Source organism: Ursus maritimus, unplaced genomic scaffold (genome assembly GCF_017311325.1).
Source record: "Ursus maritimus isolate PB19 unplaced genomic scaffold, ASM1731132v1 scaffold_32, whole genome shotgun sequence".
Classification (NCBI taxonomy): Eukaryota; Metazoa; Chordata; class Mammalia; order Carnivora; family Ursidae; genus Ursus; species Ursus maritimus.
In genome coordinates this window covers 26,832,412-26,849,689 of record NW_024425786.1, presented here as the reverse complement: position 1 = coordinate 26,849,689, position 17,278 = coordinate 26,832,412, and the positions used below count along the sequence as shown (strand labels likewise).

General features: G+C 42.1%; 1 protein-coding gene across 5 annotated transcripts in view; it reads left to right on the top strand.

Annotated features, from left to right (window-relative positions):
* The window catches only part of KIAA0319L (KIAA0319 like), an 88,822-nt gene that overhangs the window by 16,020 nt on the left and 55,524 nt on the right, over positions 1 to 17,278 (top strand). For all 5 annotated transcript variants that reach the window (XM_040619242.1, XM_040619244.1, XM_040619243.1 and 2 more), the window contains one exon: positions 12,892 to 13,421. In XM_040619242.1, coding sequence (XP_040475176.1) covers positions 12,892 to 13,421 — 530 coding nt within the window. The remainder of the gene's footprint in view (positions 1 to 12,891; positions 13,422 to 17,278) is intronic.

Sequence of the window (17,278 nt, the reverse complement as noted above, 5' to 3'; positions counted from 1 at the left end):
TTCAGAAAGTTCTGTGGTGAAAGCCTGTCTTTCCTTTCAGTGAAGTGGAGTGACCTGAAATAGCTCGGGGAACGGAACTTTGGTTGGTCCTTTCATGAGCAAAGATTGCTTTGTGATTTGAAAGGATTTTTTAGTTTAGGCAGGAAAGGCTCTTTTCTAGCTGGTTACATTAGAGTCAACAATCTCTTCTCAATCCATTTGGCTGTTCTTCCATTTCTCTTTTGCACATCTCATGCCTCCCATTCAGTGCTCTCTTCAATTTAATTCAGAAAGCCATTTCTCGTTTCTTAGTGAACTGGGAGCTTTGCTTTTCTCTTCTGTCCCTGCCACCTTTTAGCCAAGGAAATTAATTAACATTAAGGAGCTGGTTCAAATGATGACAACTCAAGTAATTCCGCAGTGGAGGTGACATCTTTTCCTAGATTTTGTTAGTTTAAAAAATTGCATGAGTTTATTTAAATAGTGGGTCAATGTTTAAAATTAAACAAGCATTTTACTGGGCCTACAAATACGGAGATACCATTACAACCCGAGCACTTAGACAGAGTGGGTGAGGTAGACCAACAAACATGATCCAGTGAGAGAAATTCCATGATAGAGGATACGCAGAGAGGAATCTTGGGGTGAAGGTCTCCTCAAGGAAGACTTTCTGGAAGAAGTGCTGCCTGTGCTAAAGTGAAGTGTAGTAACAACAAAAGTCATGGCAGCGATTATACGCTGAGCTCTAACTACATGCCAGGCAGTGTGTTAAGTACTTTGCATAGCTTACCTTTTTTTATGTCTATAATAACCCTGTGAGTTTAGGTACTGTTACCATCATTTCTGTTTCTACTCATGAAGAAACCAAGAAAAATGACCCAAGATGACACAGCTAGTTAAGTTGGCTGCATAGAGATTCAAACCCAGGCAGTCTTATTTCAGGGGCCACAGCCTCAACCTGTGGGGTGGGGGACAGAACATGGGTGAGCTGGAATAAGGGTGTTGATCTTGATATGGAATTTTCTTTTGGAAACAATGTTTTTTTAACTCAGATTTCCAGAAGGTTCTCTATGATCCTCACCTTGGAGACTGGATGTATTTTTTTTCATTAAATCAAGATTAAATGAGGGTGGGTTTCATAGTTCCTTTAACCGTAAGATATCAGTATTCTGCCTTAGGTTGGTAGATTAAAAGAACATTTTCCTCCTCTTTTGCCCACAAGTATTGCCATCTTCTACAGAGATGTTATGGTTTTTCTCTTCAGCAATTTGCCACAATCCACTGCCTTTAAGGTTTTCTTTTCTTTTCTTTTCTTTTCTTTTCAAGATTTTATTTTTTTATTTGACAGAGAGAGAGGGTGAGAGAGGGAACACAAGCAGGGGGGAGTGGAAGAGGAAGAAGCAGGCTTCCCGCTGAGTAGGGAGCCTGGTGCGGGGCTCAATCCCAGGACCCGAAGGCAGACGCTTAATGACTGAGCCACCCAGGCGCCCCTACCTTTAAGGTTTCTTTAGCGACAGTGTTTACAGGAGGGGACTTAACTCTTCAGAGTACTTTTTTTTTTTTTTTAAGATTTTATTTATTTATTTGTCAGAGCACAAGCAGGGAGAGTGGGAGGCAGAGGGAGCAGGCTTCCCACTGAGCAAGGAGCCCGACATGGGACTCGATCCCAGTACCCTGGGATCATGACCTGAGCCAAAGGCAGATGCATGATTGACTGAGCCACCCAGGCGTCCCTCTCCGAAGTACTCTTAATCAGAGAAGTGCTTCAACGCTCAGGTTTTGGGATCAAGTGGCTGGAAGCTTGTTTTCCATCTAGCAGATCATCAAGAGTTAACGTGAATGGTGGCTGTGAGATACCTGTGGGGCACCTGGTTCCATGGGGAGTTTGTCTTTGATCAGAATGGTCTTTGGGAAAAATGGAAACGTAACATACAGTCAAGGGAAAGGAGTCAGAATATGGACACAAAGCCTATTGATTCTTATTTAGCAGTTAGTTTAGTTTCAGCAAATCACCTACACCACCACATTTAACAAACTGTGCTCTTAACAAAGCTAGGCACACAGCAAAGGCAATGAATGGTAATTATTTTCTTTTCAAAGGGCTGCTTTGTGAGGGTGCTGCCACCTTTCAATCTAACCTGTGTGCAGTTGAGGAAAAAAGTGTTGGCCCTTTTGAAGAGGAGAGAGGGCACCGGTTATTACCCTGGCTTTTTCCAAACTTCATAATACCTGACTGTGCCCTTCAGAGGATTTAGTTACCTCCTCTGCTTTGCTTTTTGAATGTGCTAACCGCCGCGGGAGAGAACTGGTGTGGAGAGTCACTGGAACCATTTTTGTACTTGTTTGTTAGTGGGTGTGCAGGTGACAGACATGCTGACAGTCAAAAGGAAGGTGGAGGGTGCCCCCTGAGGTGGTTTGTATTTGAACAGTTCCTGTGAGTTGTTTCGGGGATTGATAATGTGCCTGCTTGTCTCCTTTCCGTATGGCAGCCATCTTGGCCGAGACCTAGCGCTTCTGAGAGAGCGCATACTTTAGGTTATAGCTGCAGGAAGATAGTTGGTGTGGAGCAGAGTTCAGTCACTGACTCCACCAGATTTAGGGCTGCTGCTCTACTGCTTGGTTCATGACAGGTATAATCATCAAAGGAAAGCTTTGAATGGATTTTTGGCCGTATTATAAAATTGTGAGATTTTTAAAAAAGAATTTTAGTTTCAACGAATGTTAAAAGTAAGTGCAAATTTTGCCTATATAATGTTCTCACCAATCATTATTGTCCGCAGAAACTTGGCTCCCCTTCCCCCACAGCAGAAGAATGTACCAACTGTTTGGTTTTTGGTTTTTTGAAATAATACTGGCAGGGCATTCTCTCCACTCTCATTCCCATCATGTCAGCCCTTCCACTGGGATACAATTTGATGAATTTGGTTCAAGTATGAATTCCCAGTGACCTTAACAGTCTGGCTCCTAAGGTAGTGGGCATTCTGTCTCTGCTTCCTTCTTGGTTGCCAGCCAGAACAGTTTCCAAATTAGCTGGAAAATTTACAAATGCCAGAGGCAACAGCACTGCCTCTCAGTGTTTCTGGAGTTGTTCATGGCTTTCTGTAGTATTTGATGATCTTCTTCTGGCAATAATTTATATATTCTGTAGACTTTTCCACTCTGCCACTTGGAATTATGAAACCTGGTCTAGATTTTGTGCTAGATTTATTAGAATTCTGTACTTTGAGAGATGATAATGATAAGTGAGCATTGCTAGCTCCAGAGCTTCCAGTTTGGGGGTTCCTCCAGGTAATACATATGGGAGCTCTGTATTCTCTGCTTTGTCCTGGCTTTAGAAGGAAAGGGATTGGCTCTGCCCTCCTGTACTCCACCTGGGTAAGCTTTCTACATGCTCCTACCAACAGTGAGTTCCAGACTTTCCCAAAGGGTTTTCAGTCTAAGGTTCTATGTAAGCCCTCTTTTGTAAGGATTTAATATTGCTTTTGCTTAGGCCCTGGGAGCAGAGCCAGGCTATGGTGGCGTGGGCAGGAGAGGAACTGATCTAAAATTGGAGCTTATTTTCATCTTACCTTTTATCCAAGTTACTTCTAGAATCCAATATTGACTCTACCGATGCTCCCCTGCTTCCTCCTCTGATGAACTCTTTTTCTCAAGAGTAACAACAATGAAAATTGAATCTTAGAGAGGTTAAGTTACTTTTCAAAGGTTAAATTATAGTAAGTGATGGACCTAGAGCTGAATCTGGAACCCATGTCTTTTAGCCATCTAAGAGGAATAATGATGATCCACTAAATGAATGGGAAAGAACTGTTTTCCCCCCATATTTTTATTATTGAACACGTAATGGAGCAACATTTTTTTGAATAACAGTTAATAAAAAAATAAGTCAGTCAAAATCCCACTAAGTAAACATGTGAACTGAGAGATCGGAGTACCTCCTCTCTTTATTGGGAACTATTGGGATTAATTTTCTTAGCAATGCCGTAGCCAGTTAACCTGCCCTATGCTTCACATTTCTTTTACTTCTGGTCACTGTCAAAGTGATAAGGACCATTTGTCCTTTCCCAGGTGCTATTCCCTTGAGCTAAGACAAAGGAGCAAATTGTCAGGTAAGAGTCACATGACTCAGATCTTACCCATCACTAAGCTTTAATAATAATTTTAAGAATATAGCAATCAAGAGGTCCAAGTGAAGTAGGGGGAGTCTGAAACATCCTGTGTGAACACCTAGGTTGTTCCTTCCATCATTGAACATGCTCTCTCTTGCCCAGAGTAATGGATCAGATCTCTAACTGAGGCTTCCAGGTCACCTCACAAAGCAGGGGGAGTGTTTGGGTTCTGAGATGTTTCTCTTTTATATTACCAGATAGTTGTATAGCTTATGTGACATTCTTCAGGGAGCCGTGGAAGCAAAAGACCCTTGCAGGGCAAACCAGTCTTATAGCTAACTCCCCCTCCACACCCACTTTTATCTCCTCTTCTTTCAAAGATCTGGATTGGACCAGAGCTGCTAGCAACAACCAGGGAATTAGAATTTTTTGCTCCTTTCCCTTTGACCTTGTAATTCCCACAAATTTCCTTGACCATTTCCCCTGAGTCTAAATCTGTTCCCCCAAATTCCACAGACATCCTCTGTGATTTGCCTCAAAGCTTTCACCAATTATACCAAGCATGGATAGGCAGCAACCCTGTCATCAGTTCATCATCATAATTTTCCATCCTCTCCTTTTTTCTTGCTAGAAAGTGCCTTAACCGTTGTGATTTGTGTGAGTCTGACTTGACATTCCTGTATAACTTTGTGCTTTTCAACTCACATTTACCACCCCTCCCTTCTCAGCTTTTTCACTGTGACAAGAATCCATTGAGGTATTAAACCCTCTTTAGACTGAAACTTATGAGTTAAGACATTAGATAGGGAGAATGTTCTGAGACCCCGGTTTCTCTTGGAGAAAGACACGGTTTTCCCTTTAGCCTGCAGGCGATGGTTGCTCATTCTTCCAACTCCCATGTACCTCCAAGTTTGGAGGTGGAACTGATGTCCTCATCTCTCCTCACTGTCACTTCTGGAACAGTACTCCTCCAGTGTCATGGAAAAAGTTCTGCTCGTTGAGGTTTATACCACTTCCTACCCCTAGTCATTACTCATCTACCAACCATCATTCACTCCCCTCATTTATTGTGGCATATGGACCTCATCTCTTTTTGAAGTCTTGTCATCGACCTGGATGTCTTCAGTATGACCCACCTGATACCAAGCCACCTGGTTTCCTCCATATGCATACATGTTTTTATTTGTGCATTCATTCAAAAAGATCTTTTGGGGCACCTGCAGTGTAATGTGTCAAGTGCCATGCCAGAATTGGGGGTGCAGTAGTGAGAGGTAAAAAAAAAAAACAAAGCAGACATGGCCGTGTCATCCTCGAGCTTACAGTGTGGTGGTGGGGAAAACACTGAGCAGATGATCACACAAAGAAATGTAAGTTTATAAGTGCTATAATTGCTTTAAAGGAAAGAGGCAACAGGGCCCGAAGAGTATATAAATGGAGAGGCCTGACTTGGCATGGAGGCTTCTCTAAGGAGATGATGGTTGAACTGAAATCTCATAGGTGGAGCTAACTGGGTAAAGAAGGGAAACAAGAGAGTTCCCAGTAGAGGGGGCAGCATGTGCAGAGCCCAGTTAAGAGAGGGAGCATAGTCCTTTGAGGAATGAAAGAAGGCTGGTGGGTTGGAACATAATGACTGAGGGAGAGCCTGCGACAAGGTCGGGCCAGAAAGGTAGACATGGTCTAGATCATACAGGATCTTCTTAGGTTATGTTAAGGATTTTGGTTATCACTCTAAGAGCCCTGTGGGAAGCCAGTGACATTTCTGTTTATTTAAATTTTTAAAATTTATCTTTCAAAAGATAATACATATACGTTGTACAAATTCAAAAGGTAAAAAAGGGTATTTGGTGAACAAATAAGTCTCTTCAGTCTCTTGAGCTACCTCCTTTCCCCTACTAAAGGCAACCTTGCCAACTTCTTGAATATTCTTCCAAAAATAGTCTATGCATATATATGCATAAACATTATATTCTTTTCCCCCCCACACAAATTGTAGCATACTAGACACACTGCTCTGAACTTTTCTTTTTCTACATAGTGTATCCTGGATATCGCTGCATACTAGTACTATATAGAGTAGCCTTATTCATCCCCGTAACTGCGTGGGTCTTCTTTAATTTATTTAATCAGTTCTCTATTGAGAAGTTTAAAAGTTAGTTCCAATATTTTTTTATTTCAAACAACATATAGTGAATATCTTTTTTTTTTTTTTTTTTTTTAGATTTTATGTATTTGCTATTTGAGAAAGAGAGCGAGAGACCAAGTGAGTGTGCGTAGGGGGAGGGGCAGAGGAAGAGAAGAGAGACTCTCAAGCAGACTCCACGCTGAGTGTGGAGCCCAACACAGGGCTGGATCTCACAACCCTGAGATCATGACCCTGAGATCATGATCTGAGCCAAAATCAAGAGTTGGACGCTTAACTGAGTAAGCCACCCAGGCACCCCTACACTGAATATCTTGATAGCATGTCACATATGCAATAATGTATCTGTTCAGTAAATTCCAAATTTAGCTACCTTTATTCTATAAAGGCTGAATTTCTTTCCTTCAGAGTACTTACTTTAGTTTGCACTCCTACATTCATTATTGTGTCTGTTTAACCTCTGTCTCCCCATCTAAATTATAAGCTCCATCAAAGCAATGCCTAGCGTGAAACAGATGCACCGTAATATTTGTTGAATGGATGAATGAATAAAGAAATAAAGATAATAGCTGGGTGGGAAGAAAAGGTGCCTCATTACTTAAACTTTTGAGGTTATCTTTTACAAGACAGAAATAATTTGCATCTCTGTAAAAATCAAAATCATTTGTAACTTATCAGTCTTCTGTGAGTTAACATCCAGATTTAGGCTCTACTCATTAGTTAATAATAAGTCAAACAAAAATACATTCTCTTAGACCAGGGGTTGGCAAACTTTCTTAAAGGGCCAGATGGTAAACATTTTAGGCTTTGCGAGTCTTAAGATAAAAGCCTGTTGCAGCTACTTATCTCTGCCATTGTGGGGGTACCTGGGTGGCTCAGTTGGTTGGGCATTGGCCTTCAGCACGGGTTGTGATCTGGGGTCCTGGAATTGAGCCCCAAGTTGGGCTTCCTGCTCTGCAGGGGAGCTTGCTTCTCCCTCTTGTTCTCCCTCTCCCCCTGCTCGTATGCTCTCTCTCTCTCTCTCTCTCTAACTCTGTCTCTCAAACAAATAAATAAAATCTTTAAAAAAACTTTGCCATTGTGGAGCAAAAACAGCTGTGGACAATATATAAATAAATGAGTATAACTATATTCCAGTAAAACTTTATTTACAATAATAGACAGTAGCTGGAGTTGGCCTTTGAGCCATAGTTTGTTGTGCCTGGTTTATTGAATCAGTAGTGATATCCCTTCTTTCATTCCTGATATTGTTAATTTGTGACTGTTGTCTTTTTTTCTGTCATCAGTCTGACTAGAGCTTTATCAGTTTTGTTGATCTTTCTAACAACCAGATTTTTGTCTCATTGATTTTCTGTACTTTTTATTTGTTTTCTGTTTCATTGGTTACTCTTATCTTTACCTTTTCCTTTCTCAACTAATTTGGATATAATTTGCTTTTCTTTTTCTAGCTTTTACGATGAAAGCATAGATCACTGAAAAAAAAATTTTTTTTTTTGGGCTGTTAATGTTTGGCCTTCATTTTTCCAGATCCTTTGGAATGTATATAATATAGATGTAGAAACAAAAAAAGCTTCGTTTTAAAAAATATAAATAAGACCATCATATATAAATTTTCTACAACTTTTTAAATTTTTAAAAAAATTTTTAAGAGATTTTATTTGAGAGAGAGCGGGTGAGCATGAGTGGCGAAAGGGGCAGAAGGAGAGGGACAAGCAGACTCCCCACTGAGCAGGGAGCCTGAAGCGGGGCTCAATCCCAGGACCCAGTGATTATGATCTGAACTGAAGGAAGACACTTAAGCAACTGAGCCACCCAGGTGCTCCCTGCAACTTGCTTTTTTAATTTAAGGTATCATGGGAATATTTCTTTTCTTTTCTTTTTTAAAGATTTATTTATTTAATTTGAGAGAGAGAGAAGAGAGTGCGCGCGCATGAGCTGGGGAGAGGGGAAGAGGGAGAGGGAGATAGAGAAAAACATCCTCAAGCAGACTCCCTGCTGAGTGTGGAGCCCAATGTGGGGCTTGATCCCCAGACCCTGAGGTCATGACCTGAACTGAAGTCAAAAGCCAGCCACTTAACTGACAGAGCCCCCCCAGCACCCCTCATGGGGCTATATTCTACCCCATTGTTTTCAGTTGCTGCATAGTATTCTATACTATTCTATACTATTCCGTATTGATAGACATTTCAGTTTTTCAAATATTTCACAAGTACAAACCATACTATAATGAAATCTTCACAAGTGAGAAGTTCTTTGGCATAGAGGTGCACAGAATATTTTTGTTAAATGTATAATTTATTGAATGTCTTCTCTTTGATGCTCGAAGGAATAAACTCTTTCCGTGTGATTTACCACGCTAACTACATTTGGTGGCTCTTTGTTATGAATTTTCTTATGTTGTTTAAGGGTTGAACTTTGGAAAAGTCTTCCTACATTCATTACATTTCTGAGGTTTTCCTCAATATGGCTTCTCTGATGTTCAGCAAGGCTGGAGCTGTGCCTGAAGACTTTCCTATATTTCTTGCAGCGATAGGATATTTGTCCAGTATGAATTCTCTCGTATCCAGTAAGCTCTTTACAAAGGCTTTCCCACAGTCATTTATACCATAGGGTTTGTTTGCACTGTGAGTTTTCTGATGTCCACCAAATGATATATACCTGAAGGATTTTCCACATTCATTTCAGTGATAGGGTTTCTCTCCTATATGTTCTTTCTTCTCTTCTCTTCTCTTCTCTTCTCTTCTCTTCTCTTCTCTTCTCTTCTTTCTTTTCTTCTCGGCAGGGGAGGGACAGAGGAAGAGAGAGAATCTTAAACAGTCTCCACTGTGGAGCCTGATGTGGGGTTTGATCTCACAACCTGATCATGACCTGAGCTGAAATCAAGAGTCGGTTGCTTAACCGACTGAGCCACGTTGATGCCCCTCCTGTATGTATTCTTTGATGACTAAAAAGGGTTGAGCTCTTCCTAAAGGCTTTTTCAGGTTCATTACACCAATATGGTTTCTCACCAGTATGGATTTTCTGTTGAGTTATCCCTGAAAGCTTCCCCACATGTATTACATTTAAAAGGCTCTTCACTGTGTATTCTCATGATGAGTAAGGGCTGGGTTCTGAGCAAAGGCTTTTCCCAGTCTTCACATATGGAGGGTTTCTGACTGGTATGAATTCTCTGATGACTTAAAAGGATAGAGTGCTTTTTGAAAGCTTTTTTCATTGCATTTATTGCATTTATGGGGTTTCTCTTTACAATGAATTCTCTGATATTAATAATCATTGCATCCTTCTTCAGAAATTTCCACATTGAGTACATCTATAAAATTGTTTGCTTATGTGAATTTTCTGATGATTTAAAGGAAATGAGCTGTTCATAAAGGCTATCCCACATTCTTTACATTAATGGGTTATCTCACCTGTAAGATTTTTCTGATGGCTGATAGAGGAGGAATTATATTTAAAGACTTTCCCACATTACAGTGCTGCTTCTCTGTGGAACTTTTGTCCTCCCATTCCAGACTTGTATCAATGATGGCACCTTATGTTCACTCTTCCGGAGCTGATCCTTCAGAAATATGTTGCTTTAGGACTGATGCCTTTTTTGCAAACCCATACTCCTGGACTGTGCAGGCACCTGGCAGAACTTTGCACACCTCTTTCCAGGGCTCTACCCCTTGCTCCAGTTGGGTAATTAATTTTGGTTTGAAAAAGAGAAGCCCCTCGGAGTCCCATGGTTTTCTAGCATCACATCCCTGTGCATGTTCCACTGACTGCATCCAGGTGTCTCCAGTCAGTCTGGGTAAAGGGCACAGCCACATGCCTAAATGTCAGTGATCCCTGGATGTGTACTCTTGGTAGTCTTGGAGCCCTTTGTCTCCTTAACTGTTCTCTTAGGTAAGGGCAGAAAATCCTGATAAGCCAATGGTTCCAGAGTCTAGAAGTCCAAAATAAAGGGTTGGTACCTTCTGAGACTCTGGATAGAATCCTTCCTTGACTCTTCTTAGCGTCTGGTGGTCACTGTCAGTCGTGGGCATTCCTTATCTAGTAGCTGTATGGCTCCAGTCTCTGCCTCTGTCACCACATCGTCTTCTCCCTGTGTGTCTCTCTAGATGATCGATTTTAGACTTTTCTTATTTTCTAAAATAAGCATGTTAAACTATAAATGCCCCTCTAAACACTGCTTTAACTGCATCTCATGAATTTTTATATGCTATGTTTTCATTTTCATTCAGTTCAAAATATTTTCTAATTTCCCGCATGTCATCTCAGTCCATACTTGGGGTAAATTAGTATTCAGTCAAAGACTGAAAGGACCATTATCCAGATATTGGGAGCTCTTTCTCTGTGTTGCTTCCTCCTTTCTGGTTGTTCATTCCAAAATTCTAGTTATCACAGAACCTTAACCTCTGTTTCCTCAGCTCCGCAACTCTGCCCTGGTCTGCTTGGGCTCTCCTTCCCTGTGGCACTGTCTGTAGCACGCTTCCATGCAGAAAGCCAGGGCGGTCATAGAGCTTACCTGTTTGCTTCCTTCCTCTTTGGGATCACAGTCCTGGACTACCTGTTGTTCATTGTCTAAAAACACTTGTTTCATATAGTCTAGTTTTCTAGTTGCTCATGGTGGGAGGGCAAGTCCTACGGCAATTCCTTCCACAGGGGCAAAAGTGGATGTCATGGTACGTTTTAAAAATTAAATAAAACAGTGGCTTACAGAAAAGTGCAGGTTATTTTCATCTGTGTGGACCTCTTCACTATGTTAAATGTGAGAGAATTATCCTGAGAAGAAGGATGGAAAGTTGATATAAAGGTTACTGATGTAACCATTTATTGATTTCAACAGAGTCTGTATACTCAGCTGTTACCGAGAGTCATACCATTGGTTACTGTGTGGGAAGGTGGATGGGGATATGAGGGGTATTTCTGTAGCTCTTGGTAGCTTCATTTTTTTTCATAGTTGCTATTTCTTCATTTTTCTTAAGGAAGTTCTATTTTTTCTGGGTTTCTAAATTGCCTTGTCTGATGTTAGGTCCGTGCCAATGTCTCTCTCTTTTCTTTTAATGAACAATGGCAGATTGGCTTCCACAGCGCCTGCTCAGTAATCCAGAAGCCTGCCTTTATTTTCCTCTTCCCTCTCATTTGACTAGTGCCCACATATAGTCTGCCGGACATTTTGTAAGTATTTTCTGGGAGTCAGGGTGGCTTTGGCTGATTATCACGTTGTTGCTCTGGTTAGTCAGAGCCCCCTTTCAGTTCTGTGTACATGCGGACATGATTATCCACGTCTTCGGTGTTTTGATTCTACTGCATATTTTCTGTATGTAACTATTTAGAAAGATTTATTTATTTGAGAGAGAGAGAGTGAGTGAGAGAGTGGGGGTGGGGGGCAGAGGGAGAGAGAATCTCATGCAGACTCCATGCTGAGCATGGAGCCCACACGGGGCTCAGTCTCACGACCCTGAAATCATGACCTGAGCTGACACCAAGAGTCAGACGCTTAACTGACTGAGCCACCCAGGCGCCCCTACTGTATATAATTTTAGAATATATTTTGCATTCTAATTCCAGGGCCAGGGCTAGGGTGAAGAAAGAGACACCTAGGGCACAGAATTTAAGGGCGTGCTCGCTCTCAAGGTCGGGTAAGCTAACTCTGCACTTACATGACCCTGAGAGTGTGCACCTCCTTAAATTTTGTGCCTAAGGCACCTGTCTTGCCTCTCCCTGGTTTTGGCCTCTATAACCCTGACTGTGGTTGGGTGCACACACACATATATATATATATACCTATATAACTAAGACCTTAAAATGAACTCTGTATAACGGCTTTCATTTAGAACATGCTTTGACTTTTCTACATATAAAAAAACAGACGTGAGGTAATACTTCAGGAAAATTAATGCCATTCCTGAACTAATTCAATAGTCCAAAAGTTTATCCAGAAGCAACATTAGCTAGAATTTTGGACCTTGTTATTTATGTTAACCCGGTAGGTTACTGCTGTACTTCTGTTCCTTTATTTCTTACCATGACGTGGCTTGTCAGTAGAAAGTTCATTCTAGCAGAACCCGGCTCATGATTCAACTTCTTGGTAATCTGACTACTGCTCTGGCTGATACCAGGTGTGTAAAACTGCCTGACTCTGGCAAACAATTGGTTAGAAAACGGATGAACCTATAACCAACCTGTGAGAGGTTAAGAGTACGCAGTTTGCGTTGCTGCTGGTTCCGGAGGGGGGATTGTTATTCCGTCCAGTTTCGCTACCCGTTCTTCTGGTCCCATAGTGGTCACACTGTCCCTGAGAAATGCTAGGACGTGAGTGGGAGGTCAAGTGGTGGGACCCCCTCCCCTGTCCCTCCATACGCTTCTATCAGAATAGCTGTTTTTTTTTTTTTTTTTCTGTTTCATGAACTGGAGTTGTGTATAAAAGGTCTGTGTGAAACGGACTCATTGAGAAGGGGAACCAGTGATGAATGTGGAACAGTACTTCTATAAGCTAAAGTATCCTGAGCCAAAAAACACTCTATTTTGCTTCTTCTGTTCCACTTACTAGACAGCTTTCCCACCCTCTTAAAAACCAGTCTTCAAAATAGCCTTAAATGTTGGTGTTCAGGGCTCTTTACAGAGCAGTAGTCTGTTTTTGTTACATCTTAAAATGTTTTCATTCCTTGTTTTTAGATGCCAGTGAGAGCAGGTGCCAGCAGGCGAAGACAGAATTTGGAGTTGGCCTGAGATCTGGGGGAGAAAATCACCTCCGGCTTCTTGAAGGAACCCCCTCTCTCCAGTTGTGCTGGGCTGCCTGCTGCCAGGACCCTGCCTGCCATGCCTTTTGGTGGTTAGAAGGGATGTGTATTCAGGCCGACTGCAGCAGGCCCCAGAGCTGTCGCACTTTTAGGACAGACTCTTCTAATTCCATGCTGGTGTTTTTAAAAAAATTCCAAACTGCAGATGATTTGGGCTTTCCACCTGAAGATGATGTACCACATATTCTGGGGCTAGGTTGGAGCAGGACATCTTGGAGGAGACAGAGTCCACCCAGAGCTCCACTCAGACCCACTGTATCTTCCAGTGACCATCAGAGCTTACCTAGGAAGCTTTGGAAGAGAGAGAGTCCCAGCGAAGAAGTAACTACACATATAGTGACACAGCGTTCTGAAATGAATGACTCCAAGGAAGTAGGTTATCTGAACACCAGTGGTTCTGCAGAGGTAAGCACATTATGAATAAGGAGCAGAGAAACTGTTAAATCTGCTTTTACATTTGGCACACATGAGCAGTGAAGCTGGTGCTTGTGGGCAGCACTCTGTGCTGAGGAGTGTCTGTATAAAGCTGCCTGGTGTCATCTTTGTGGGTGCTGCCCAGATGTACAAGCATAATTGGACCTCAGAGATGTTCACTGCATGCAAGTCTGACCATCGTTTCAGTAAAAGCAGAAATCTGCTCGTTATCTAGTCTAAGGTGGTTCTTGGCTACAGGTAAGTACAGTTGTGTGGTGTCTGTCTTCACTAATGATTCCACAGTATTTTCTGCCAGATTGCAAAACACTTGATAGATGTGGTTACACTCAAGCTCTCCTCCCTCTTCCCCATCTCCCACGTGTAAACGCATTCCTTATGGGGTAGTTTCTGTTCCAGTCAAAGTAGCCATTCCTGGCACCACAGACTAAGACCTGACCTACTGAGCTAGGGAGCCAGATGTGGCCATTAGCCAAGACGTCTCTGGGGTGAGTTCTTACCAAGCTTTATATGCCAAGGGGGTTACCACCAGTAGATTTTATTCTGCTTATTATGTTTCTTCATTGTTGATCTTCCTAGGCAAATGATTAAAAGGAATGAGTCATTCTGTGCTCAGCCTCCCTTGATTGCTGTGACTTATTTTTGTATTTGTTTTGTCCTAGTTGTCTCTGTCAAGTTGAAGCCAGAGTGGGGAGGCTACTACATGCCAGGCACTCTGTGTGCTAATTGTTATACGGTGTCATTTGGTTTAATTTCCATAGCAGTATTTCCAAGTTGGTATTATTAGCCCCATTTCCCTAGTGAGGAAACCGAGGTCCAAAGAGGTTAAACAGTTTGATCGTGCAGCTAATGAATAAGAAACCTAGAATTGGAACCCAGATTTAATATTAGGGAAAAACCCTTTCAGTGCAATATTAGAGACATAGTCTTAGGTTTAATACGCCCATAAACATTTAGACATCTCTTGTCGACGTGAGGTCCTTTTCTAAGCACTAGAGATACAAAGGTGAACAAGATGTGGTCCGTGCCCTCAGGGAGTTGACAGGCTAGTGGAGACTCAGACACAAAGGTAGGTATTTACAGTAGTGTGTAATTATTGCATTAGTAGAGTTATGTACACAATTTAGTAGGAACAGAAAAGAGGAGGTGATTCACTTGAGCAGGCAGGTGGTGTGTGTGTAGGGAAGACTTCACAGAAACCTGTAATGTATTTCTTTTTTCTCTTTAAGTGCTTATTACCTACACCAGATTATAATCTTGTTTTTTGAAATTTTAAGCCCAGTGTAGATGACATACAGTGTTAGATTAGTTTCAGGTATACAGTATAGTGATTCGGCAGTTCCATATATTACTCAGTGTTCATCAAGATAAGGGTACTCTTAATCCTCTTCATCCATTTCCCCCATCCCTCCCACCCACCTCCCCTCTGGCAACCATCTTTAATTTATTTCTCAAAGGATATGTCAGATTTCACTGGGAGATTAAAGGTAGTAAAAAACATCTGGACAGAGGCACAGTGTATGGAAAGGCTCAGTCTGTTCGCAGATATTTATTGCACAGTTACTATCTGCAAGGTATTATTCAAAGCTAAACACTAGGGATATTATAGTAAACAAGGTAGACATGATTTCTGCACCAACGGAGCTTATGCTCTGGCGAGGAAAACAGACAATACATTTATAATAATTAAATAATTGTAAGTTTGATGTGGGCTTGAGAGGATAAGTGCAGAGTTATATCAGAGCATCTAACAGGGACCTCATTGAGACTAAAGGGTAAGGTTAGGTACCCTAAGTAAAGAAAGTATAAGTTGAGACTTGATGTAGAAAGAGTTTGGAAAAGAAGCAGGCAGAGTATTTTAGTCAGAGAGAGAACAGTTTCAAAAGTTTGTTGGGTGCCCTAGAGCATGGCAAGATCAGGAAGTTGAGAGAGGCTGGTCTTATTCAACAAAGTGAGCCAGAGGTGAAAGAGGAGGCTTGTGAGCTGTGGAGAGCCTTAAGGCCTTCTTAAGACATTGGTCTTTATCTTCAGATCAGTGAGAAGTCATTAAAGAATTTTAAGCAGGGGATAACTTGATCAGATATGTTGCTGTGTGGTGAATAGATTGGAGAGGGGCAAGAATGTATGTGGAGGAATTAGATAGGAGGCTCTTCAGGCAAGGGAACCATTACCCTGAAGATACAGGAAAGGGGGTAGACAACAAATAATTCCTTAGAGCAGTGTTCTCAAACTTTAGCACCCATCAGAATCACCTGGAGGCCTTGTTACAAACAGATTGCTGGGCCCCAATTCCAGAGTTTCTGATTTAGTAGGTCTGGAGCGGGGCCTGAGAATTTGCATTTGCAACAAGTTCCTGGAGTGTGCCAGTGCTGCTGGTCTGAGACGCACACATTGAGAACCACTGCCTTCCAGGGCAAGCGGGTTATAATCCAGCACACAGAGGACTGACATTAGCCTGAAGCAGGAGGAGAGACATCTTCGTCATGATAGGAAGGAAGAAATGGGTAAATATAGGTGTAGCTAAGGTGGGTTTATAGGTTTGGTAGGAGGAAATTGTGGTCGTTCTAGTCACATGCCTGTTCTTCTGAAGTGGGGTAGATCATTTCCTGAGAGTAGAAGCAGAGGTAGGTGGAGTGGGCACAGGTAGGTAGTGGGCAGGAAAATCAGAGGTTTGGAGAGAGTGATAAAGATCTGAAATAGCCATCGTGAAGGGTAGGAAATGGCCGAGCAAGTAAGGAAATAGATTGGTGGTAGCACTGATGAGGGAGATTACACATTTATCACAGTGGTAGTGACCTCTGCAGTCGTGTGAGTCTCCACAGTAGCTCTCAGCAGCCCTGTCAAGAAAGGGCTGCTAGTTTGATTTACCCAAGCTTGGAACTTCGCCAGTCTTGTGCAGGAAGAAATCGGGGTGTGGAAATTGAAGTTATTGTCAAGAGAGTGGATTAAGGAGAGACTACAAGAAGATGTAGGAGGGGCTGACAGAGATATGATAGAGGAGTTTGGCAATCAGAGGTTCCATCATGGGAGGCAGACATCGGCGGCACAAATAAATGTGTGTTCTGGAAGACTGGAAGTAGTCATCAGGGGATGGGATATTTGCATTTAAGTTTTTGTTGGTGGAGAAGTTCTGGTGATTATAGGATCTAGGTGTAGCTATGGAGGAGGGTTGCTGAGGCAGAGTAGAGTAGGAATTGATTGGAGACAAGGAGCCCAAAGAACTCAGGAAGCTCAAAATACATGTTACATGAATTTTCCACGTAGACATGGAGAAAGACTTTAATGATGATGATGATGATAGCAATAGCAATAGCTAATGTTTACTGAGTGAGCACTCACTATGTGCCAGGTACCATTCTGAACCCTTGACATGTTTTAACACTTCCATACAAGAAACCCTATGAAGTACTATTAACCATCTCTATTTTATAAACGAGGAAACTCAGGAAAAGAGAGGTTAAGGAGCATGGCCAAGGCAACAATAACTAGTATATGGTAGTACCAGGACTTGAACCCAGGCAGTCTGATTCTATCCAGAGTCTGTCCTCTTAACCCTATTACTCTTTAGGCAGGGACTTGGGGTAAAGAGGAATTTTGAGAGCTAGATGTCAAAGCCCTCAGCAGAGCAGGAGGAGGAGGGAAGCAGTGGGGAGAGGACAGTCGTGGTGAGAGTTGAAGTGCACCAAGATGGCAGAGGGGAGAGGTTTTACAGAAAAGCTAGAAGAGGAATGGTCGGCAAAGTGCATTGGGGAGGGGAGCAAATAAAATACGAACCCACCTTCAATCCTGAAGTATGGGAGAGTAAGGAGCCCTCATATTGCGGAGATACA